Raw genomic sequence first — 26,794 nt, 5'->3', positions numbered from 1 at the left:
GACACTGATTTCTGATGAATGCACAGTAGGTGACGTACAGTATAAGGGAGAATGTTCCTAGGTGGTTAACGTCCTTACCCCTACTTGTTATGGAGGCAACACACGGCTTGACACCTGTTGTTCGGATTTGTAGAGAAATAATTCCACACCGAAGAGGTGACTTTTATGGTATTTTGACAATACATCACAATGGGCTTCTTCATCCCACGGACAACAGGTGTCTCCCCCGGTGCCTGATTTAAACAAACCACATCACCATCAGAATCCTCATCGTCAACTTCCTCCTCAGCGCCAGCAACACCTATATCCTCATCCTGGTGTATTTCATCAGTGAGATCTTCAATTTGAATATTAGAAACTGGACTGTGGGTGCTACTTCCAGCACTTGCAGGGGGCGTGCAAATGGTGGAAGGAGCCACCTCTTCCCGTCCAGTGTTGAGAAGGTCAGGCATCACAACCGCCAACACACTTGGACTCTCCTTGGGGATTTGTGATACCATCTTAGAATGCACAGTTCTTTGCTGTGCTTTGCCAGCTTAACTCTTATTATTCTTATTTATTATTTATTTATTAACAGTTTCTTATATAGCGCAGCAAATTCCATTGCACTTTACAATTGGAAATAACAATGATATAACAAAACTGTGTAATAACAAACAGTCATAGAGGTAGGAAGGCCGTGCTTGCATGCTTACAATCTATAGGGAAATAGGCATGGATACACAAGGAAAGGTGCTATCTATTGCATAGTTGTCCACCAGATTGCAAAGGTTCTTGGTGGTCTGTATGATAGGGTCATACAGCAATTATGAACCGGGGATGAGAGGAAGGGAAATTGAACAATGAGAAGATATGTGAGGATTTGTGTGGACTATGCAGAGTGGATGCAATTTGATAGGAAGGTTTATGAAAGTTATGTGGGCGGTTCTGGAATTTGATATGCTTGCCTGAAGATGTGAGTTTTCAGGGAACGCTTGAAGGTTTGGAGACTAGAGGAGAGTCTTATTGTGCACGGTAGGGTATTCCACAGAGTGGGTGCAGCCCTATAAAAGTCCTGCAATCGTGAGTGGGAGTGAATACAGGTTGAGTATCCCATATCCATATATTCCGAAATACGGAATATTCCGAAATACTGACTTTTTTGAGTGAGAGTGAGATAGTGAAACCTTTGTTTTTTGATGGCTCAATGTACACAAACTTTGTTTAATACACAAAGTTATTAAAAATAGTGTATTAAATGACCTTCAGGCTGTGTGTATAAGGTGTATATGAAACATAAATGAATTGTGTGAATGTAGACACACTTTGTTTAATGCACAAAGTTATAAAAAATATTGGCTAAAATGACCTTCAGGCTGTGTGTATAAGGTGTATATGTAACATAAATGCATTCTGTGCTTAGATTTAGGTCCCATCACCATCATATCTCACTATGGTATGCAATTATTCCAAAATACGGAAAAATCCCATATCCAAAGTACCTCTGGTCCCAAGCATTTTGGATAAGGGAGACTCAACCTGTAATGAGTGTGGATGAGAGACGCAGGTCTTGTGAAGAGTGAAAAGGTCTGGTTGGGAGATGTTTTGAGCTAAGCGAAGTGATGTGCATTGGTGTAGTTTGGTTAATGGCCTTGTGTGTGATGTGAGTAAAAGTAATTTATATTGAATACGGTAGAATACAGGTAACCAACGGAGGGACTGACAGAGTGGATCTGCCGACGATGAACGTCTAGCGAGGAAGATTAGCCTTGCAGCTGCATTCAGAATGGATTGTAATGGTCAGAGTCTCATTTTGGGAAGACCAGTAAGAAGACTATTGAAATAATCAATGCCGGAGATAATGAGAGCATGGATTAGAGTTTTTGCAGTGTCTTGTGTAAGGTATGGTCGTATTTTGGATATGTTTTTTAGATGCATGTAACATGATTTTGAGACAGATTGAATGTGGGGAACAAAGGACAAATCAGAGTCAAGGATGACACCTAGGCAGCGAGCTTGTGGGGTAGGGTAGATAGTTGAGTTTTCAACAGTGATAGAGATATCAGGTTGGTACCTACTATTGGCCTGTGGAAATATAATTAACTCTGTTTTTGAAATATTAAGTTTGAGGTGGCGAGATATCATCTAATATGAAATGGCAGAAAGGCATTCAGTGACACGGCCCAGTATAGATAGGGACAAATCAGGGGAGGATAGGTATATTTGAGTATCATCTGCGTACAGATGATACTGAAATACAAAAGAGCTGATTCGTTTACCAAGAGATGAGGTATAGATAGAGAAAAGCAGAGGACCCAAGACTGAGCCTTGCGGTACTCCAACTGAAAGACGTAGTTAAGAGGAGGTAGATTCAGATCATTTTTCTAGCGGGAGGATGAGGGCTTCTATTGTTATGTGAAGCTGAACCACTAGTCATGAACATAGGCCAGGGCCTTAGACATTTCTTGTCACTCCGTACCGTAAATGGCATATTGGCAAGTTTATGTTTCTCCTCAGACCATTTAAATTTTTTTTTTTGGGGTCTTTTTACTGAACTTTGGCTTTTTGGATTTTACATGCCCTCTACTATCACATTGGGCATTGGCCTTGGCAGACGACGTTGATGGCATTTCATCATATATGTCATAACTAGTGGCAGCAGCTTCAGCACTAGGAGGAAGTGGTCCTTTCCCTACTTTATCCTCCAAATTTTTGTTCTCCATTATTTTTCTGGAGTTATATAACACAATATGCAGCACAGGACAGTCTATCCCTACACCACAAAGGCAAACCCTGTAAAAATTATTTGAATTAAATATTAATAACCCCTTTAAATGGAGTAAATAATTTACAGCACAGGACAGTACCACTGGACTTATACGGCAGTATCACTGGAATTATACAGCAGTACCACTGGACTGGATTTATATGGCAGTATCACTGATTTATATGCCAGTACCACTGGAATTATATGGCAGTATCACTGGAATTATACGGCAGTACCACTGGAATTAGACGGCAGTATCACTGGAATTATACGGCAGTACCAATGGATTTATATGGCAGTACCACTTGACTAAATTTATACTGCAAAATCACTGGAATTATATGGCAGTATCACTGGAATTATACGGCAGTACCACTGGACTGGATTTATACGGCAGTATCACTGGAATTACACAGCAGTACCACTGTTTTATATGCCAGTACCACTGGAATTATACAGCAGTATCACAGGAATTATACACCAGTACCACTGGACTTATACGCTAATACCACTGGAATTCTAAGGCAATATCACTGGAATTATACAGCAGTACCACTAGATTTATATGGCAGTACCACTGGACTGGATTTATATGGCAGTATCACTGGAATTATACTGCAGTATCACTGGAATTATACTGCAGTATCATTGGATCTTTATGGCAGTACCACTGGACTGGATTTATACGGCAGTATCACTGGAATTATACGGCAGTACCACTGGATTTATATGGCAGTGCCACTAAAATTTTACGGCAGTATTATTGGATCTATACGGCAGTACCGCTGGATTTATATGCCAGTACCACTGGAATTATACGGTAGTATTACTAGAATTATATGGCAGTACCACTGGACTTATACGCTAATACCACTGGAATTATACTGCGATATCACTGGAATTATACGGCAGTACAACTGGATTTATACGGCAGTACCACTGGACTGGATTTATACGGCAGTATCACTGGAATTATACGGCATTACCACTGGACTTATACGGCAGTACCACTGGACTGGATTTATATGGCAGTATCACTGTAATTATTACAGCAGTACAACTGGATCTATACGCCAGTACCACTAAAATTTTACGGCAGTATCATTGGATCTATATGGCAGCACCGCTGGATTTATATGCCAGTACCACTGGAATTATACGGCAGTATTACTAGAATTATATGGCAGTACCACTGGACTTATACGGCAGTACCACTGGACTGGATTTATATGGCAGTAGCACTGGAATTATACGGCAATATCACTGGAATTATACGGCATTACAACTGGACTTACACGGCAGTACCACTGGATTTATACGGCAGTACCACTGGACATATACGACAGTATCACTGGAATTATATGGCAGTACCACTGGACATATATGGCAGTATCACTGGATTTATACGGCAGTACCACTGGACATATATGGCAGTATCACTGGACTGGATTTATACGGCAGTATCACTGGATATATACGGTAGTATCACTGGACATATACAGCAGTACCACTGGACTTATACAGCAGCACTGGGACACCACTGCTTGACTGATGCAGGACAACACAGCACCACTGCAATGGACTGGACTTATACAGCAGCACTGGACATATGGCAGCAGACAACACCACTGTGACTGGACTGATGCAGCACAAGACACCACCACTGGACTGATGCAGTACAACACAGCACCACTGGACTGAACTTATACAGCAGCACTGGACATATGGCAGCAGAGGACACCACCACTATGACTGGACTGATGCAGCATAAGTCACTACACTGGACTGAGCAGCACAAGACAGCACTGGAATCGCCAGCCCACTTTCCCTCCCGCACAGACACTGAGGACGGAGACACATCCTCTTGTTACACTCTCTGGGACTGGAGTGAAAATGGCGGCGATGCGCAGCTCCTTATATAGAATCCAAACCCAGCAAGAATCCGACAGCGGGATGATGACATTTTCCCTTGTTCTGGTTTCTGAGTCAGGCAGGAAATCCCTTTATAATAGAGTCTGTTTCTGTTTTACCCTGACATGCAGTTTTTTATATAGAACATTTTTCAGATAAATTACTATGTAGGATTAACACAAATATCTGCTTTGAAATATGGTACAATGGTGGTCATTCCGAGTTGTTCGCTCGCTAGCAGTTTTTAGCAGTTATGCAAACGCTATGCCGCCGCCCACTGGAAGTGTATTTTAGCTTAGCAGAAGTGCGAACGAAAGGATCGCAGAGCGCCGACAAAGTTTTTTTGTGCAGTTTTAGAGTAGCTCAAAACCTACTCATAGCTTGCGATCACTTCAGACTATTTAGTTCCTGTTTTGATGTCACAAACACGCCCTGCATTCGCCCAGCCACGCCTGCATTTTTCCTGGCACGCCTGTGTTTTTTTTAACACTTCCTGAAAACGGTCAGCTGACACCCAGAAACGCCCACTTCATGTCAATCACTCTGCAGTCAGCAGTGCAACTGAAAAGCTTCGCTACACCCTGTGTGAAACTACATCGGCCGTTGTAAAAGTACGTCGCACGTGCGCATTGCACCGCATACGCATGCACAGAAGTGCCATTTTTTTGCCACAGCGAACGAATGCAGCTAGCGATCAACTCGGAATGACCATCCATATTCCTTTTGGTATTTTCCCTGAACATGACCTTTGAGATATGTGACAGGTTGGAGGGGCCTGGAACCTAGAATCTATGGGGGAGGTGTATCAAACCTTTTCAAGAGGACAGGTGAAGAAGTTGCCCATAGCAACAATCAGCTATTAGTTAGCACTTACCAAGTGCATTCTATGATTCATAAGTAGAATCCGACTGGTTGCTCAGTGTTTTTTTGCTGAGCCAAATAGGAGCGAAAGAGAGGATGAACAATGGAGAATTACATATAACATTCTAACATAACGGACAACTATAAAGTTGACACATAACATAACGGACAACTATAAAGTTGAAACAATCAACTGGAAAACATGGAAAACAATCACCTTAACATCTGAACACGTCAGAGAAAATGTGTTACCATAAAAACTATTGAACTTACCACAAACCAGGTGAAACTGCTCTGGGTGGGCGTCCAGTGGCCCCTGTGGATTCAAAGAAAAGGATTTATCTGGTAAGTACCATAATCCTATTTTCTTTTTCATCCACTAGGGGTCACTGGAGTACTTTTGGGACGTACCAAAGTTTCCCCCTTGGGTGGTAGAGCTGTTTTGCACCTGTAACACTAGATGGCCAAGCTAGATGCTGATGCCGTAGAATTATCAAACTTGTAAAAGTGCACAAATGTGTGCACTGATGATCATGTAGCCGCATGGGCACATAACTGTCTGATGATTTTGGCGAGAAGCCATTAGATTCACCTGTAGGTAACCCCACCGCTGGACAAACATGTGGAACACTTTTGGATGTAAAACCCATATCCTTGAGGAAAATTCTGACGACTGAGATAATCTGCTTCCCAATTGCCCACTCCTGGAATGAAGATCGTCGACAATATCACGTGGTGATGTTCGGCCCAATTGAGGATTCGAGCAACTTCTCGCATGGCCATGAGACTTCCTTATTTGTTTGTGTATGCGACTTCCGTCGCATTGTCCGAATGAACCTGAACAGTCAGTTTGGAGCAAGTGAACTGCCTGACGCAGAGCGTTGTAAATTGCTGAGTTCCTCGGTCTGAACAACGACAATGAAGCTGACAATGTTGCACCACTGCTACCCAACCTTTGAGACTTGCGTCCGTCGTCAGAATTATCCAATTCCAGACTCCGAAGGTTTTCCCCACAGTGAGATTGTGTATGTGGAGCAACAAGAGTAGTGATACTCTGGCCCTGAAAACAACTGCACCATCTGATGAATTTGTACATGAGAGCCGGACCACTATGCGCGAAGATCAAGTTGAAAGGGACATGGGTGAAATCTTCCAAACTGGAGTGCTTTGAAAGATGCCACCATCTGTCTTAACAGGCAACTACACAAATGCACCAAAACTGTCAGTGGTTTGAGCACTAGCAATACTAGATGATGAATAGCTTGTACTTTCTGTTGTGGCAGGTAAATTCGTTGATCCACCATATTCAGAATCATTCCTAGAAATTGAATTCTTTGACACGGGACACGACTTGATTTTAAAGTTGACAATCCAACTGTACTGAACTAGTACATTGTACGACAGCAAGGCATGTTGAAGAAGTATTTGTTGAGATGGAGTCTTGATGAGAAGGTCATCTAAGTACGGAACGATTATCACTGCCATGGATCTGAGATGAACTATCATTACAGACATCACCTTTGTGAATACACGAGGCACTTTTTGTACTGCAAACTTAAGTACGCCTGATATGGTGGCCAAATTGGAATGAGTAAGTACGCATTCTTGAGATCCAGCAAAAACATGAATTCCTGTGGTTTTCAACATGCAATCACTGACCTCAGGGATTCCATGTTGAATGTTTGACGTACCGACTGAACCCCTTTAGGTTCAATTTCAGTGTGACTGAGCCATCTGGCTTTGGTACTACAAAAAGATTGGAATAAAACCCTTGACCTTGTTTGTGTACTGGAATCTGAACCAAAACTGCTGAATCTACGAGAGACTGAATAGCGGTCTGCAGACCTGCTCACTTGTCTGCTGACACAGGCAGACCTGTCTTGAAAAACTGCATCGGTGGTAGACACTCAAACTCTATTTTGAAACCTTTGAAAACTAAATTGCGGATCCACCCATCTGTGGATGTTTGAAACCACGCAAAGTGAAACGTCTGAAGGTGTGCTCCCACAACTGAAGAGCCGAGATGGGCTGTAAGCCCGTCATGCCACTGGCTTGTCAGCGTCCTTTGTGTCCTGACGATGGTTAGTGGTTTGATGAAATCCACGTCCCTCTGCATGGTTGTTCCTCTAGCCCGGGTCCAGCATACTGTATTTCCTATTGGAACTGGTGCAGGCAATGGCAGGAAAACAGAATTCCCCCCCCTCCCCCACCCCCCTGTTGACTGAAAAATCGATTTGTCCAATTTAGGACTAAATAACATATCTTCACTAGAAGGCAACGCCTCTATTCCTCATTTTGACTCTGCTGGGCCTGTCAAGAATGCAACCACAGCAGCCGTCGGGCCGCAAGCTGATAACAAACTTGTCCGACATCCATCGAAACCGTACCTAAATACTCAACAATTCACAAATGTAATCGGTTAGAAATATAAGCTGGTCTGAGGAAAAACCCTGTTGTAGGCCTAACCTGAGCTGTTTCGCCCATGCAACTACAGCCTTGTTAACCCAAACTCCAACTCAAACAGGTGTAAGCAATACCCCTGTTGCTGTGTACTTGGACTTTAGCATGGTCCGAGAGGTCTTTAAGCATAGCTGCAGCTGGGACTGGAACAGTTAATTTTAGTGAAAGTTTAGAAACTGAAGACTCCACCGATGGCGATTTAGTTTTCATTGCCTGTGGGAAAAGATCTTTAGACAGAAATTGCATTGTCCCAGAAAGGTGTTTAACTGGTTTTAACCATGCTTCTATTAACTGTTTATTAAGAGATATGAATAAGAAAAACACAGTCGCCCTTAGTCTGCTAGCAATAAAACCTCATACATTTCAGTGCTACCTAGCAGCTGGCGTACCACTCTAATGAGATCATCATAGCTCGGGCTATTAGTGACCTCACTATATGACTCCTGACCCAATTCTGAGATATCAGATGAGGCACTGAATCAACAGAATGTAATTATGAGACTATTCTTAGAAATTGAACTATACAAGGACTTTGTAAACCCAGAAAAGTTCTAGAAACATCCTGAGCCAACATTGGCTACTCAGATGGCATTAACTGTGAATAGACTTAGCTGCCTCATGGTCTTTTTGTGCAGCAGACAACTCTGACTGCAAATGAGTCATTCTCACAGCTATCAGACAAGCTGCTGTTTCTGATTTTGTCATGCACACAGACAGACAATAATACAGTGAGACAACGTCTGCACAACTCAGTGAAAATAACTAGTGTCTATAATACTGCGTGCACCGCACTGTGTTAAAGAGTAAATCATGATGTTCACTGTACCACTTACTAAACACCCCTGCCCCCTCCAGTGGCCGTGTGTTGTAGGACTGACATATTTCTGTAGGAAGAAGCAGGAAGTACCTGTAGGTGTGTAACCTTTGTGTGAAAATGGCATCCCAGCATGTGCTTTTTTATTTTTGATATTTAATACATAGACATCATACTATGCCATAGATGTAAAACCTATGTACCCCCAAAAGAACTCATAACCTAGGCTTAATAGCCTGTGATGTCCCTTATAGCCCCGGCAACCATCCCTTATACTTAGGGGATCTGCTGGACTAGGGACCACCATGTCCTTCCCCACCACTTAAAGCAGTGCATGTGAGCCGTGGCTAGCTTCTTCCACCCACTCCCTCCCACATTGTGAGTGATGGCGCCCTGCAGCAGCAGCTACCCACCGTGATCTGGTGCATTGGTGGAAGCTGGAAAGCGGGGAAAAATGTGTGGTGTGACAGGCGCCCAGCGGCGGTAGTGCGATCTGACCACTGGTGGGAGCCGTGCTGCCGGGAGCCGCTTCTCTGGAGCGGGTGAGGTGGAGACTGACAGGCGCCCAGCGGCAGTATTATCTGACTGCTACTGGGAGCTGCTCTGCCTGGAGCCGTGTAGAGCAGGCTCTCCGAGGTCTTTACAAATTGTACAATGTCAGGCGCCCACCGGCAGTGCTGTGTGGAGCCGTTCTGCCGGTGGATCCTGACAGGTGCCCAGTGGCAGCATTATCTGACCGCTGCTGGGAGCTGCGCTGCCGGGAGTAGCTTCCCAGTTGTCTAGAGCATTGACGTGCGGTGGGGTGAGGCAGGTGAGGCAGAGCCTTTCCTGTCATACTAATGTTTGTGCCAGAGTTTTGACTGTATAAAGTATTTGAAAAATACAAAGAATAAGTTTTAAATATCTTCTTTGCATTATTCTAATAATTTTTATAGCCAAAACTCTGGAGTAAAAAGTCTATGGCAGGTGAGGCAGTGCCTCCCCTGTGTATCTTTTCCCCACATCTCTGATCAAAACTCACCAAATTTCCAGGAGTTTATACTGCTGCACCTGTGTATAATGCCCAGATGTACGCTTTGGCTCATATACTGCATGTAAATCTGGCTCTGGTGCTAGTCAGTGCCTCCTGAGCCATTTAGCTCACCACACGTCCCTGGTCTAGAGGGGACAAATTGTAGAGGCCAGTGGTAGCGCTGATTGGGGCCATGCTGCTGGGAGCCGGGAAGCGGGTAGGTGTGGATCATGACAGACGCCCAGTGACAGTATGTGCCTGACCGCTGCTGGGAGCCGAGAAGTGGGGAAGCTTGCAGTAAAGTTATACATTACTAAGCAGCTCTACCCGTACAAAAAACGTTCCACGTACATAGAGGGGTGGCAGAAGGAGCTGACCACCCTGCTATTGCAGCTACCAACAGGCCCAACAGAGCGGCAGCAGCGTGAGCTGACCGCCCTCTCTTTACCTCAGTGTAATGTTCTTCTTCTTTAAGCTCCGTCCAGTTCCTGCAGCCATGGCTGAATCAGCTAATGCTGATGAAGGTCTATGGCGGGACTTCTCTGTCTAAGCACCGACAAGCCTGTGCTGCACTACAGCAGCACACACTCCCGAACCCACGCTTCTTAATAAACTGGGAAGGGAGTGTGATTGCAAAAAGAAAAAATCTTTAGAAAAATTAAAAGTAAACTCTGAAATGATTCCAGGATGCGACCTTCCCTGGTGAAGGCACAATAACACTGAGGTGTCTTGGGAGTATGGAGAGGGAAGGAGGGTTACACATTTAAATATTTAAATGTGCCTATCCCTGCTATCACACCGTCCATATCCCAAGAGTACTCCAGTGACTCCTAGTGGATGAAAAAGAAAGTTATATCACTTATAGCCACTTTGGCATCTCTGGGGGTCATTCCGACCCGTTCGCACGCAGCGGTTTTTGGTTGTGGTACGAACGGGTCAGAAATGCGCAGCGTGGCGGACACGTTGCACACGCGCGTCATTGCCTGGTGATGATTGTCGCCAGGCCATGACGCCTGCCTACGACAAATGTGATCGCAGCGGCGATCGCAAGAAGATGGACAGGCGGGAGGTGTTCCTGGGTGGATACTCACCATTTCCAGCCGTTTTCGGGGAGTGGTAAGAAAAATGCAGGTGTGTCCAGGTGAACAGAGGGCGGATGTCTGACGTCAAAGCCGGGACCTGCATCGCTGGATCCGTCGCACAGGGTAAGTAGGTCTAGGGCTAGTCTTGTTTTGTGTGAAATTTTTTTAGTATAGCAGGGCTGCACAAGCGTTCGCAGCCCTGCTATGATAAAATACACTCCCCCATAGGCGGAGATTAGTTGATCGCACCAGCAGTAAAAAGTTGCTTGGTGCGATCAACTCGGAATGAGGGCCTCTGTCCTGTGTCCATTATTACCTTCACACTTGTACTGTTATATTGATTTAAACACTTTCACTTTCAGCTGTAGCGGTCTCTAGTGGCTGCCAGTGCATATAACAGAGGTGAGGAGCAGCCTTAGCTTTTTATTATATAGGATACGTTAGAATACAGGTAACCAATTGACTGGCACAGCAGATCTGCAGATGATGAACATCTAGCAGGAAAGATTAGCCTTGCAGCTGCATTCAGAGTGGATTGTAGTGGTGAGAGTCTCTTTGGTAAGACCAGTAAGAGCTAAGAGGACTATTGCAATAATCAATGCAGGAGGTAGGGAGAGCATGGATAAGAGTTTTTGCATTGTCTTGTGTAAGGTGTGGTCATATTTTGTATATGTTTTTTAGATGCATGTAACATTTTGAGACAGATTGAATATAGGGAACAAAGGACAGTTCTAAGACAAGGATGACACCTGGGCAGCAAGCTTGTGGGGTAGGACTGATTGTCGAAATCTGAACAGTGATTGAGATATCGGGATGTTAACTATTATTGGTTTTGTGGAAATATAATTAATTCTGTTTTGGAAATATTACGTTTGAGCTGGTGAGATGGCATAAAAAAATAAATGGCAGAAAAGCATTCAGTGACACGGCCAATACAGATGGCGGCATATCTGGGGAGGATAGGTAGATTTGAGTATCATCCACGTACAGACTGAAATCCAAAAGAGCTGATTAGTTTGCCAAAAGATGGGGTATAAATTGAGAAAAGCAGAGTTCCTAAGACTGAGCCTTGTGGTACTCCAACTGATAAAGGTAGCAAAGAGGAGATATATTCAGAGAAGCGGACACTCAAAGAGAGATTTACATAGGTAGAATGAGAATCAGGACAAGGCTAACGGAATGGATGCAAATATGAGTCTCTTTCTGTGGGTTTTATTAATTTGATGGCATATCAATGTAACTGGAGTTTAAAATTAATTTGAGATTGTTTCACTCAATTATTAAGAAAGTTTCATACTAAGGTGGTATGCAATTAGGGACGTTTTTTTTGCCTAGATGAAAAAAGTCACTTTTTGCTATTTTTTAGGGTGAATGGGGATTCGCCCTATTCAATAGCAGGGCCGTTTCTTGCCTAGGTGAAAAATTTGTCAGGAACAAAAAACATTTGGATCAGCGAATTCACATGTTTTTATACCTGCGCCGGTGAAAATGCAGGCTGATTTTGAGGCAGTTTTCGTCAATGCATTTTCGCAAAAAAAAAAAAAGTAAAAAGGCATTGGCAAAAATGTCTGAAAAATGGGCTGAAAACAGGCCGCAATTGAATACGCAAGGGGGTGAATACAATATCTCCAATATTATCTGAGTTAATTAAATACCCCCCTAAGTGTTACGGAGTTTGAAAGGTTTAACTAAATTAACATGTGCATATTTAACATGTATATTGGAAAATGGACACATAATAAGTTTCCTTTTACATCTAGTGGTGGGGGATTCATTTATGACAGTCTTCGGAAACATTTAGCCCTTTTGCAGGACTGTAAAGCACAGCAGAGTCTGGCAGTCCACAAGAGACAATGGTCTCTGCTGTGACTTCAAAACTAACAAGTGACAATGCATACCTTTGTTTTAGTAGCTATATGTTGCCTAAGAACTCCCTTTAAAGTGTTGGCTGAAATTTACTAAATTATAGGCAGTTGTAAATTGTAATCTGTATGACTTCTGCATGTACCGATCAGCGTTAGTGGTACAGTCACAGTTAGTCTATTATAAGCTGTTTGGCTGAGTTGACTATAGTCATCATAAACAATGTCTTTGTATAGCACCTGCCACTGACCACAAAAAATAATATGGCTTTGTCATACATATATTTCTGTGTCCCAGTCTGCATGTACTCACAGTTGTGTGAACATGCCCTTTACTGTAGCTTATGTTAGAATGTCCATTGGTTCCCCTGTCCCACCTTTCCAGACACAAGTGGTCATAAGTGCAATAGCAACGCGAGGCGCATATGAGTGCAATTGCTTATACGGGCATGCTATTCATCTGCTCCTATATCCATAGTATTGAAGACTTCAGTGCAATGCTGCTAATGTATAATGGGCCTAATTCAGAGTTGATTGCAGCACCAAATTTGTTAGCAGTTGGGCAAAACCATGGGGGTCATTCCGAGTTTATCGCACGTAGCAACTTTTTGCTGCCCATGTGATCAACTAGACGCCGCCTATGGGGGAGGATTTTTTTGCATAGTAAGGCTGCGAACGCTTGTGCAGAGCTATGCAAAAACATTTTGTGCAGGTTCTGAGTAGCTCTGGAGTTACTTACCCGCTGTGATGTCTTCAGCCTGTCAGATCCCGGAATTGACGTCAGACACCCGCCCTGCAAATGCCTGGACACGCCTGCGCTCGCCGCACCACTCCTAGAAAATGGTCAGTTGACGCCGCGGAAAGCCTTCCTCCTGTCAATCTTCTTGCGATCGCGGCTGCGATCGCTTTCTTTGTTCTTCTTGTCGTTGCTCGCTAGGCAACAACGCACCTGCGCATTGCGCCCATCGGGCATGCGCAGAACCGACCTGTTCTCACTGCTGCACAAAACAGCAGCATGCGAACAGGTCGGAATGACCCCCCATGTGCACTGCAGGGGAGGGGGGGCAGATGTAACGTGCAGAGAGAGTTAGATGATTTGGGTGGGGTGTATTCAAACTGAAATCTAAATTGCAGTGTAGAAATAACGCAGCCAGTATTTACCCTGCACAGAAACAAAATAACCCACCCAAATCTAACTCTCTCTGCAATTATTATACTGTATCTGCCACACCCACAGTGCACATGGTTTTGCCCAACTGCTAACAAATTTGCTGCTGCGATCAACTCTGAATTACCCCCAATGTCCATACTGTTGACACTAGGTTTTTTTAGCCACAAAAATATTGCATTCCCTCATATGTTTACAAATGCCATGTACATCAATAGCACATTCTTGGCTCTAACAGCTTTACTGGTTCACTTTTTCAAAAACCACTGATAAATTGTCAGTTTAAAACAGTTTGGAACATATTTTTTAAAAGATATTTAAATATTTAATTAAAAAAATATGACATGGGGAATCTAATACCCTCATCCCCCCACTGTGTCTACAGGTCCTATTGTAAACTTACCGATTACCCCCAGCGTCAATAAATCCCCCAGCAGCAACAAACCATAGTGGGATTACTCCCCACCCCTAGTGGTGAAAGATCCCCAATTACACAAACTGCAGCCCACCAGTGTCAGTGGGTCCAGTGTCCATTGGTATTAGCAACCCCAAACTCCTTACTCCCAGGACAACAAAACTTTTTGGGGTGCATCACACCATCCCCCCTTAGCAAAAGAGCACTCTCCGTTACACCCGCCCCACCAAAGCCCTTCCCCCTTCACATTGACCCTTCCTCTTAAAGCAGAGCACAGCAGAGCATGTGTCAGGGGAAACAATCTGACAGACTGACAATGACAGTATTCACTCACCTTCTGTTGCTACATCTTCAATTTTTACATTGTGTTTCTGAGCCATATAACCAAGTATTGAGAATATAGCAAATCCAGAAATAAAACTTGTTACACAGTTTATGGTGCTCGTAAGTAAAGCATCCCTGCAAAGAGAAAAAATAATCCAGATAAGAGTTTTACCTGTTAGACTATCTTTTATTATGATAATCCATCACATAGCATAGGGCTGCAATAAGGGCGCTAAAGAAACATTGGGGGTAATTCCAAGTTGATCGCAGCAGGTAATTTTTTAGCAGTTGGGTAAAACCATGTGCAGTGCAGGGTGGACAGATATAACATGTGCAGAGAGAGTTAGATTTGGGTGTGGTGTGTTCAATCTGCAATCTAATTTGCAGTGTAACAATAAAGCAGCCAGTAATTACCCTGCACAGAAACACTATAACCCACCCAAATCTAACTCTCTCTGCAAATGTTATATCTGCCCCCCCCCCTGCAGTGCACATGGGCCCTCATTCCGAGTTGTTCGCTCGCAAGGCGAATGTAGCAGAGTTACACACGCTAAGCCGCCGCCTACTGGGAGTGAATCTTAGCTTCTTAAAATTGCGACCGACGTACGCGCAATATTGCGATTACAAACGAGTTAGCAGTTTCAGAGTAGCTCCAGACTTACTCTGCCTGTGCGATCATTTCAGTGCTTGTCGTTCCTGGTTGACGTCACAAACACACCCAGCGTTCGCCCAGGCACTCCCACCGTTTCCCCGGCCACTCCTGCGTTTTTTCCGGAAACGGTAGCGTTTTCAGCCACACGCCCCTGAAACGCCGTGTATCCGCCCAGTAACACCCATTTCCTGTCAATCACATTACGATCGCCGGAGCGAAGAAAAAGCCGTGAGTAAAAATACTTTCTTCATAGTAAAGTTACTTGGCGCAGTCGCAGTGCGAACATTGCGCATGCGTACTAAGCGGATTTTCACTGCGATGCGATGAAAAATACCGAGCGAACAACTCGGAATGAGGGCCATGGTTTTGCCCAACTGCTAAAAAATTTCCTGCTGCGATCAACTTGGAATTACCCCCATTATTTGTGAACAGATGGTGCTGTGTAGTCTCAGGAAGATTATGGTACTGCTGTGCACACTGCTGCAATGTTTTGATGCTACCATGTGCAAATTTTCTTAACAAGAGGGCATATTTCATTGGGAAGCTAATGTCACATAAAGACAATGGTGAATGGTTGCTTTTGGCAAAGTGCTAGGGCCTGTTACAGCTCTCTACTCCCCTATTAGTAGCCAAACTAAACAGAGCACAAAATAAAGCATTGCTAACAAAGAGATAATTTATCATGCAGCCACAGTCGGACTGGCCCACATGGGGTACCAGGGAAACCACCGGTAGGCCCCACTGCCTGAGGGCCCAATCCTTCCTTTAGGGATCAGGTTCAAGACTGTGCACTTGTATTATACATGGTAGATATGTTGCATTACACTGCACTAAACTATTGTGTATTTCAAGCCTCAGTGGAGGCTGATCACACCCCCTTTATAGGATGGCCACACCCCTAAGTATGGGCCCCTATCACTGCATTCCCCCGGTGGGCCCATCATGCCCCAGTCCGACACTGCATGCAGCTCTTAATCTGCCTGCTTCTTACATATCACAAAGTGTTGCACAGATTTACTCATGTTTATATACTTGTGGCTGTCTAGATGGGATGTGTTCAGGATCCCAACAGCGGAATCCTAATGGTCAGACTCCAGGCAGTACAGTAAGTACTGGGTGCTAGGGTTAGGAAGAGATACAGGTTGCCTAATCGTGGTTCACAGAGAATATTTAACACTGTTCCTTGAAATACATAGTAACATACATAGTAACATAGTATCTGAGGTTGAAAAAAGACAATTGTCCATCGAGTTCAACCTATTTGTGGTGTCCTATGCATGATGATTTGACTAAAATTTCTGACTGATGCTGCGGTCAGCCATTGCATTTTATCCCTATTTATAGTAACTATAATGCATGACTATGCACCATACCCCTGGATATCCTTATCCAATAGGAATTTATCTAACCCATTCTTAAAGGTGTTGACAGATTCCGCCATTACAACTCCCTCGGGCATGGAATTCCAAACACGTATTGTCCTTACCGTGAAAAAGCCTTTACGCCGTATTGTGCGGAATCTCCTCTCCTCTAACCTGAGCGAGTGTCCACGAGTCCTCTGTGTTGATCTAACCAAAAACAGATCCCGCGCAAGCTCTGTGTATTGTCCCCTTATATATTTGTAGATGTTGATCATATCCCCTCTTAGTCTCCGCTTTTTCAATGTAAACATGCCTAGTCTTTCAAGCCTTTCCTTGTATTCCATCGTCTCCATGCCCTTAATTAGTTTGGTCGCCCTCCTCTGTACCTTTTCAAGCTCCAGGATATCCTTTTTGTAGTACGGTGCCCAGAATTGTACACAGTATTCAAGGTGTGGCCTCACTAGTGATTTAGATAACGGGAGTATAATACTCTCGTCCCTAGCATCAATACCCCGTTTTATGCATGCTAATATCTTATTAGCCTTCTTTGCTGCAGTCCTACTTTGGGTACTACTGCTTAGCTTGCTATCTATGAGGACACCTAAGTCCTTTTCCAGTACAGAATCCCCTAATTTTACCCCATTTAGTAGGTAGGTGTAATTTTTGTTCTTGTTACCACAGTGCATTACCTTACACTTGTCTGTGTTGAAGCGCATTCTCCATTTGGCTGCCCATGCTTCTAATTTAACTAAGTCGTTCTGAAGAGACTCGGCATCCTCCTCTGTATTTATAGCCTTACACAATTTGGTATCATCTGCAAAAATTGACACCATGCTCTCTAGACCTTCTGTTAGGTCGTTAATGAAAATATTGAACAATAGCGGTCCTAATACTGAGCCTTGCAGCACACCACTTAGCACTTCAGTCCAAGTTGAAAAAGATCCATTAACCACAACGCGCTGCTTCCTATTATCTAACCAGTTTTTGACCCAAGTGCATATTGTGCTTCCTAGCCCTGATTCTTGTAGCTTGTAGATAAGTCTCATGTGTGGTACAGTATCGAACGCTTTGGCAAAGTCTAAAAAGATTACATCCATGTCTTTACCCTGATCTAGGTTTGCGCTTACTGTTTCATAAAAGCCAAGTAAGTTGGTTTGACAGGATCTGTCCTTCATAAACCCATGTTGATTCCTTTTAATGACCTTTTTGGTTTCAAGGAACTTCTGAATACTATCTCTTAGAATACCTTCCAATACTTTCCCCACTATAGATGTAAGACTAACTGGTCTATAATTACCTGGTTCAGCTTTACTTCCCTTTTTGAATATAGGCACTACTTCCGCTATACGCCAGTCTTTGGGAACCATACCTGATATAACTGAATCCTCAAAGATCAAAGATAGCGGTTTTGCCAGTTCAGAGTGAAGCTCCATTAGAACCCTTGGATGAATACCATCGGGCCCTGGTGATTTATTAATCTTTAAATGTTTTAATCGGTCACAGACTACTTCCTCGCTTAAATAAGTACCTATCAGTGTGATATTCTCATTATTGAGATTGTGTGTCAGTCCCTGAATTGGGTCCTCTCTAGTGAATACTGTGAAAAAAACTCATTTAGTGTGTCCGCTATGTCATTATAATTTTTGCTTAAGACTCCCAACTTGTCTTTTAAAGGGCCTATACTCTCCTTCTTTAATCTCTTGCTATTAATGTATTTAAAGAATTTTTTGGGATTCGCTTTGCTTTCCTTTGCTACTAGTTTTTCAGTTTCTACTTTAGCCGCTCTTATTTCCTTTTTGCAATTTTTGTTACATTCCTTATAGTGCTGAAATGACTCTGCTTCCCCGTCAGATTTGTATTTTTTAAATGCTCGCCTTTTCTTGCCCATAAATTCCTTAATCTTTTTGTTAAGCCACATCGGTTTATGATTTTTATTCCCTTTTTTGCTACTCATAGGAATATATTTGAGAGTATTTTTAGCTAGCAGGAATTTTAGTACCTCCCATTTCTCCGTAGTATTTATTCCTAAAAACAAACCTTCCCATTCAATATCCCTGAAAAATACCCTCATCTTTTCAAAATTTGCTTTGCTAAAGTTTAAAGTCCTAGTTGAGCCAGTATAGGGCTGTTTGTAGAAACTGATATTGAATGTGACCATATTGTGGTCGCTGTTTCCTATGGGTTCCCCTACTATAATACCTGATACCAAATCCCCATTGTTTGTTAATACCAGGTCTAAGATTGCATTGTACCTAGTTGGTTCCTCAATTAGTTGGACTAAGTAGTAGCCTTGCTCTCCATTTGGCCATACAATCTTGCACGCCACCAACTTTTTCTTTAAGTGTTTTCAATTCTACCCCAACCACAACACACAGCAGAATGCATTGTCTATCCTGCCCCAAGCACAACACACAGTAGAATGCATTGTCAATCCTATCCCAACCACAACACACAGCAGAATGCATTTTCAATCCTACCCCAAGCACAACACACAGTAGAATGCATTGTAGATCCTACCCCAACCACAACACACAGCAGAATGCATTGTAGATCCTACTCCAACCACAACACACAGCAGAATGCATTGTAGATCCTACCCCAAGCACAACACACAGCAGAATGCATTGTCAATCCTGCCCCAAGCACAACACACAGTAGAATGCATTGTCAATCCTATCCCAACCACAACACACAGCAGAATGCAAAAAGCTAATTTACAAATACAGTAGTGGCAAAGCAAAAGTGGAACTCTAAGATCGTATCAGAGAAGGTTCAGACCTCTGCAAAATCATCATGTTCTGCTGCAAAATACAGTTTATATGAAATTTTGGTCATCTCTTAACAGTTGCAAAAATGGATTCAAATGAGTGTAATTTGCTTCAAACAGTTACTTCCCGAGTTAGAGCTAATTAGATGCTGTACACTGGAAGATTTGGTTGCCATCTAGTTGGTAGACTACAAGGTCATGTGTTGAGTGGATAATAACAATTCATTATATTATATTATTTAAAAGACTTAAGGTGGGTACACACTGGGCGATGTGCTCCATGAGTGACATTGCCTAGTGTGTCCCCCTCCTGGCCTGGGCCGCCTGGCGTGGGCATACACACAGTGCAATATATCTAGCAATATCACACTGTGGGGGTAATTCAGACCTGATCACCGCTGTACGTTTTCACACAGCAGGCGATCAGTTCCAAATTGCGCATGCATATGCACTGCAATGCGCAAGCGCGTTGCATGGGTACAAAGTGGATCGCCGCTCAGTGATGGATCCGTTCGCACGGGCGATCACAAGGAGATTGAAAGGAAGAAGGCGTTTGTGGGTGTCAACTGACCGTTTTCAGGGAGTGTCTGGAAAAACGCAGGCGTGTCCATGCGTTTTCAGGGAGGGTTCCTGACGTCAATTCCGGTCCCAGACAGGCTGATGTAACTGCAGCGGCTGAGTAAGTCCTGGGCTACGCGGACACTGCACAAAATCTGTACAGCTCTGCTACACATGCTTTCACACACTTACACCGCTAAAATACACTCCCCCTGTAGGAGGTGACTAGCTGATCGCAGCAGTGCAAAAATCACTTACTAGTGATCTGGTGTGAATTACCCTCTGTAACGTCATGGCGCGGCCGGGTCGTGCATGCAGATTTGGACGATAAGCCCAAATTGAGCTGGCTTCCCCAGGAGACATTGAGCCTCATTAATGAGGTGCGGGGCCGCGCATCGTTTATCGTTTACTGCATACACACTGGGCAATATAGTAAACAATATCGCAGAGGAATAGTCAAAATGAGCGATGTCATCTACTATATCAACTACTGTGCATGAGCCTTAAGAGGACTACAAGGTACAGTTTTTATGCATGGTCATAGATTTTAAATGTCACATAGGCAGTCATAGATATAGTAGATGTGATTTATTTCCCTTATTTTTGTGAATCAGCAATGCATCTGCATACATAATTCTGTAAGTACAGTATATTAAATCTTGTAGTCATGTTAATTGAGCATTTGCTGTGCTTATTTAGGGCAAAATTATGATATGTTGTCACATTTAGCCAATTGTTTTACTCTCAGTCACAGTCATACTTGCCAACAGTGCACAGTAAATCTCCCTTATGGAGATACCAGCAGTAGGAGAGGTCCAAACGCAATGTTTGGTGTGAGTGTCTGTGAGGAGAAGAAGTCATGATTCAAATAATTAAGCCCTTCTTCCTTCCATGCAATGACGAACATCATGTCACCATGATGAGGAGGCAGAGTCTAATTACAGATCACATCATTAAACAGCAGATCCGCCTACTTTAGTGGTGAAATGAAAAGGATTTTAGAGGTTGCTCTACTGGTAAGACCTTGACAAAGCAATTTAGAAAACACGCAGCAGTGGTTTGCTCTATTATACTGCTGTAATGACACGGGTTCAGTATGATATCCCGGCTGATGGGATGCCCGCTGTCATCATCCCGCCAGCCACATTAATGGCAGCCACGCTTTGGGCCTCACCCCGGGTTCTATGCTCCCTCGGGTGGTGGCGTGGAATACTGCCGGTATTTTACCAACTGTCTGGATTCCGCAATTGGGATCCTGACAGTCAGTATATTAACTACATACCAATGACACCAATGTATTGAAAGAATTGTAGTCTATATTTGTATGCATGAGGTGTGGTGGAAATATTGCAGTATACAAATAGCTACAACAGTATTGGGGAACAGTAGTGGTTCAGTGTCTAAGAAATAGGATGGCTTAACCACAGAGATCATTCTTTTTGTTTTAAAAACAATTGAATGAATTTTATTGGTGCAGGCCAACATACAAATAGAAACAACAGACAACAAAAACAGTGTACATGGGCTTAAAACAGAGGTAAACAAAGACAGATAATAAGCAATTATAATGGGTTGTGCATGGTATTGTAATTGCCGGCAGGGGGGGTGAGTGCAACGAAGGCCCTTGCAAGCTCACTGCGCTCACCGCGCACCAGGCTCGGTAGCTCACTGCGCTCGCCACAGGTTCTATTGCCACTCTATAGGTGTTGTGGACATCCACACGTGGGAATAGTCCCTGACAGTCGGCATGCCGACTGTCGGGCTTTCCACCGGGCAGGATTCCGGCATAGGTATAGTTACCGGTGGTAACCGCATCCCATTATAATAAATCATTCATTTTGAATGCTAAGCACAACTGCCTTTGAGAGCTGTAGGAGAAAACAATTTAACGAGCACTGAATATAACTCTTACTAACAATTAATATCAGCAATTATCATTAATCCAAGAGACACATGATAAGATCTGTGTACAGTAAGGGAGATATAGAGTACGTTTAGATGTTGGTGTATTAAGAGAGGAGGGATCCAATGTGCAGTCTCCTCACTGAGGACTAATTAAGCAGTTTGAAGTTCCAAATTAGCTTAATTAGTCAGGAATTACTAACCTTACGAAGCAGTGTCTTCTCCTCCAACATTGGGATCAGGTCCTCTGCAACAGCACTATGTGAGTGTTTGAGAGTGTGTGTAATGTGTGTGTGTGTGTGTGTGTGTGTGTGTGTGTGTGTGTGTGTGTGTGTGTGTGTGTGTGTGTGTGTGTGTGTGTTTGACCCCTGCCATATAGTGGTATTCCACAAGGCTTGAAGAACTACAGATGGGTCCTCCATTATCTTGACTGTTTCTGCACCTAGATGGCGGTTTAGTCATGCCTAGGCGATAGCATAGTTTGCTGAATTTAATCACGGACAGGCAAGTTGAGGCACGGGCATGCAATACACATCTCCACCACTGGGTGGCTAATGCTCTACTAATCCAGTACTTTAGTTTGAATAGCGACAGATTGATCTACAGTACAAGCTCTGGCAAATGGTCAGTGATGACTGTAATGTTAATATACAGTCCTGTACTGCATAGTGTACACACAGATGGTGACCAATGGTCAGACGGAGAGAGTAAAAAAAAAAATAGTTTATTCAGACGCACATGAACGTGTTAAAACACTTGTGTATGCAGACGCAACTAATGTATGACCACTTGTGTATGCAGACACAACTAATGTGTGAAAGGAATAATGTAGTTGATTGACTTTAAAGTATGTACAGTGCACTAAATACCATGTTTTGAATATGAGCGTCCGAGTTCCCTAACAGCATAAACAAACACCAATGGGAAGGAATCGCTGCTTGCAATACTTTTACACATGAACTTGTGTAACTTCCATGCAGCAACGTGGGCGAGCAAGTGTTGAAGGCTACCGACTCCCACGCTGAGAGTCCCGGGTTCGATTCCCAAAGTGTCAATCTGTTTTTTTTCCCCTGACATTCACTTTATTAATTTTTGTTTTCTTTGTAAAACATTCAATAGAAGGGTGCACACAGGTTTCAAATAAATCAGAGTAAATCTGCAGGAGCGACTCATTCCGCTATATAAAATTCACAGCGGTAATGAGCACCCATAGACATACAGTACCAGAAAATATAAATTAGTGTATTCTGATGCAACTAACTGTTCGTGCAACACAGTATGGTAGATCGTCGTCGTAGAGAATCTGTGTTGTACTTTATACAACTCGGTAATTTACTAAGAATTTGTATTCTCAATCACTGCCAACAATAGCCAAACACTGCCAGGAAAGCATAGAATTCATAAAAAAAGGAGCTTTCAAATAGACCTGCTTTTTGCTGGCATGTTCAGGTAGTCATGCATGGATCAGTGAGATCCGTGCATGCTTCTCTGTGGAAAAGGGTCAGAAATAGTTAAAAATGTATAAAAAAAATTGCGTGGGGTCCCCCCTCCTAAGCATAACCAGCCTCGGGCTCCTTGAGCCGGTCCTGGTAGTTTAAATACCGGGGGGAAATTGACTGGGGTCTCCCTGTATTTAGACAACCAGCACTGGGCTTTTGTGCTGGCCCTGGTTCCAAAAATATGGGGGGACAAAAGACGTAGGGGTCCCCCATATTTTTAAAAACCAGCACCGGGCTCCACTAGCCGAGAAGATAATGCCACAGCCGGGGGACACATTTATGTAGGTCCCTGCGGCCGTGGCATTACCCCCCAACTAGTCACCCCTGGATGGGGTACCCTGGGTGAGTGGTGAGCCCTTAAATCAAGGGGTCCACCTCCCCCAGGCACCCAAGGGCCAGGTGTAAAGCCAGAGGCTGTCCACCCACATCCCTGGGTGGTGGATGGTCGGCTGATAGCCTTTTTGTGTGTAAAAAAAGAATATTGTCTTTTGTTTTAGAACTACAAGTCCCAGCAAGCCTCCCCGCTTGCTGGTACTTGGAGAACCATAAATACCATCATGCGGGGAAATAACGGGCCCGCTGGTACCTGTAGTTCTATAACAAAAGAAATACCCAAATAAAAACACAGACACAAGACACACATACAGTGACAGTACAGTTTTATTAAAACACACTTACACACTCACACATACTAACCTACATCCCACGCCGCCCAATCACGTCCCCTTCTCCATGTAGAATCCAAACGTTTACCTGTAAATCCAAAATTTCAATATACTCACCTATTATCCAGTGATGATCGGTCCTCTTCTGAAGTAATCCACGGCCTTGTCAAAAAGAAAAAAACAAAAATCCGATCCACGCCACTAAAGGGGTTCCATGTTTACACATGGAACCCCTTTCCCTCAATGCCGGGACCCCCTATGACTCCTGTCACTGGAGATCCCAGCAGCCAATCAGGGAGCGCACGTCATGGCGCTCTTCTGCTTGGCTCTGTGCTACTAGCCTGTCAATCAGGCAGAGTGCAGCGGCTAGAATGGAGCTTAGTGCAGCTCCATTCTAGCCTATGATGGGAACTTTGCGGTCTGCAGCTAACTGCGGGGTTAATTGGGGTCACTCCTGTGGGTGACACCAATTAACTTTGCTGCTGGGATCTCCAGTGACAGGAGTCACAGGGGTCCCGGCATTCAGAGAAAGGGGTTCCATGTGTAAACATGGAACCCCTTTAGTGGTGTGGATTTCATTTTTTTTTTTTATCTATCCTTTGCATTACTACAGGACCGAAGAGGACCAAGCTTCACCGGATGGTCCGTAAGTATAATTTTATTCCTGACATGTACCCCGTGGATTCTACTGGACAAGTGGACATGATTCTCGCCGTGGGATGTAGGTAAGTATGTATTAATATGTAAGTGTGTTTGAATAAAATTATACTTTCAAGGTGTGTGTGTGTTTTGTTTTTATTTGGGTATTTTTTGTGGTAGAACTACAGGTACTAGGTTATTTCCCCGCATGCTGGTACTTGTGGTTCTCCAAGTACAGCTTGCGGGGGAGGCTTGCTGGAACTTTTGTTCTACGACAAAAAACAATGGCCCTCATTCCGAGTTGTTCGCTCGCTAGCTGCTTTTAGCAGCAGTGCAAACGCTAAGCCGCCGCCCTCTGGGAGTGTATCTTAGCTTAGCAGAAGTGCGACCGAAAGGATCGCAGTATTGCTACAAAAAAAGAGTGTGCAGTTTCTGAGTAGCTCGAGACCTACTCCTAGCTAGCGATCACTTCAGACTGTTTAGTTCCTGTTTTGACGTCACAAGCACGCCCTGCGTTCGTTCGGCCAGCCATGCCTCCTTTTTCCCAGCCACTCCTGTGTTTTTATCCAGCACACCTGCGTTTTTACACACACTCCCCGAAAATGGTCAGTTACCACCCAGAAACATCCACTTCCTGTCAATCACTCTGCGGCCAGCAGTGCGACTGAAAAGCGTCGCTAGACCTTGTGTGAAAACTGCATAGTCTTTTGTGAAAGTACGTCACGCATGCGCACTGCGCACCATATGCATGCGCAGAAATGGCGCTTTTTTACCTATCTGCTGCGCTGCGACCGAAAGCAGCTAGCGATCAACTCGGAATGAGTGCCAATATTCTTTATTTTACACAAACAAAGGCTATCAGCCCCCCATCCACCGCCCAGGGATGGGGGGACAGCTTCGGGTTTCACCCCTGGCCCATGGGTGCCTGGAGGGGGGGACCCCTTGATTTAAGGGGTCCCCCTCCCCCAGGGTACCCCGACCAGGGGTGACTAGTTGGGGGGGGGTATTACCATGGCCGCAGGGACCTACGTAAATGTGTCCTCTGGCTGTGGCATTATCTTCTCGGCTAGTGGAGCCCAGTGCTGATTTTAAAAATACAGGGGACCCCTACGTCTTTTTCCCCTCGTATTTTTGGAACCAGGGCATGCCCAAGAGCCCAGTGCTGGTTGTCTAAATACAGGGCGACCCCAGTCAATTTTCCCCCAGTATTTAAACTACCAGGGCCGGCTCAAAGAGCCCAAGGCTGGTTATGTTTAGGAGGGGGGACCCCACGCAAATTTATTTTTGACATTTTTAACTATTTCTGACCCTTTTCCACAGAGAAACATGCACGGATCAGTGAAATCGGTGCATGCTTCTCTGTGGAAAAGGGTCAGAAATAGTTAAAAATGACTATCTGAACACGCCAGCAAAATGCAGGTCTATTTGAAAGATTGTTTTATTATCGATTTCTATGCTTTCCCAGCAGTGTTTGGCTATTGTCAGCAGTGGTTGAGAATACAAATTCTTTGTAAATTACCGAGTTGTATAAAGTACAACACAGATTCTCTAATGTGGACGATCTACAGTACTGTGTTGCTCGAACAGTTAGCTGCGTCAGAATACACTAATTTATATTTACTGGTATGTCTACAGGTGCTCATTACCGCTGTGTATTTTAGATAGCGGAATGAGTTGCTCCTGCATATTTACCCTGATTTATGTGAAACCTGTGTGCACACTTCCATTGAATGTTTTACAATGGATTACACAGAAAAAAATAATAATAAAGTGAATGTCAGGGGGGGGGGGGGAATATAGATTGGCTCTTTGGGAATCAAACCTGGGACCCTCAGCGTGGGAGGCGGAAGACTTTACCGCTAGCCCACGTTGCTTCATGGAAGATACACAAGTTCATGTGTAAAAGTAATGCAAGCAGCGATTGGTGTTCGTTTATGCCGTTAGGGGACACGGACGCTCATTTAGTTCACTGTGCATACTTTACAGTCAACGAGCTACATTATTCCTTTCACACATTAGTTGCGTCTGCATACACAAGTGTTTTAACATGTTCATTTGCGTCTGTATAAACTATTCACACAGTGATTTGGCATCCA

General features: G+C 43.8%; 1 protein-coding gene across 2 annotated transcripts in view; it reads right to left on the bottom strand.

Moving 5' to 3' along the window:
- The window catches only part of SLC6A2 (solute carrier family 6 member 2), a 488,933-nt gene that overhangs the window by 124,532 nt on the left and 337,607 nt on the right, over positions 1–26,794 (bottom strand). For both annotated transcript variants that reach the window (XM_063945285.1, XM_063945286.1), the window contains one exon: positions 14,666–14,790. In XM_063945285.1, the coding sequence (XP_063801355.1) occupies positions 14,666–14,790 (125 nt within the window). The remainder of the gene's footprint in view (positions 1–14,665; positions 14,791–26,794) is intronic.

This window comes from Pseudophryne corroboree, chromosome 11 (genome assembly GCF_028390025.1).
Source record: "Pseudophryne corroboree isolate aPseCor3 chromosome 11, aPseCor3.hap2, whole genome shotgun sequence".
Lineage (NCBI taxonomy): Eukaryota > Metazoa > Chordata > Amphibia > Anura > Myobatrachidae > Pseudophryne > Pseudophryne corroboree.
Note: the sequence above shows the minus strand (reverse complement) of the source record. Positions and strands in the feature narration are given on the sequence as shown.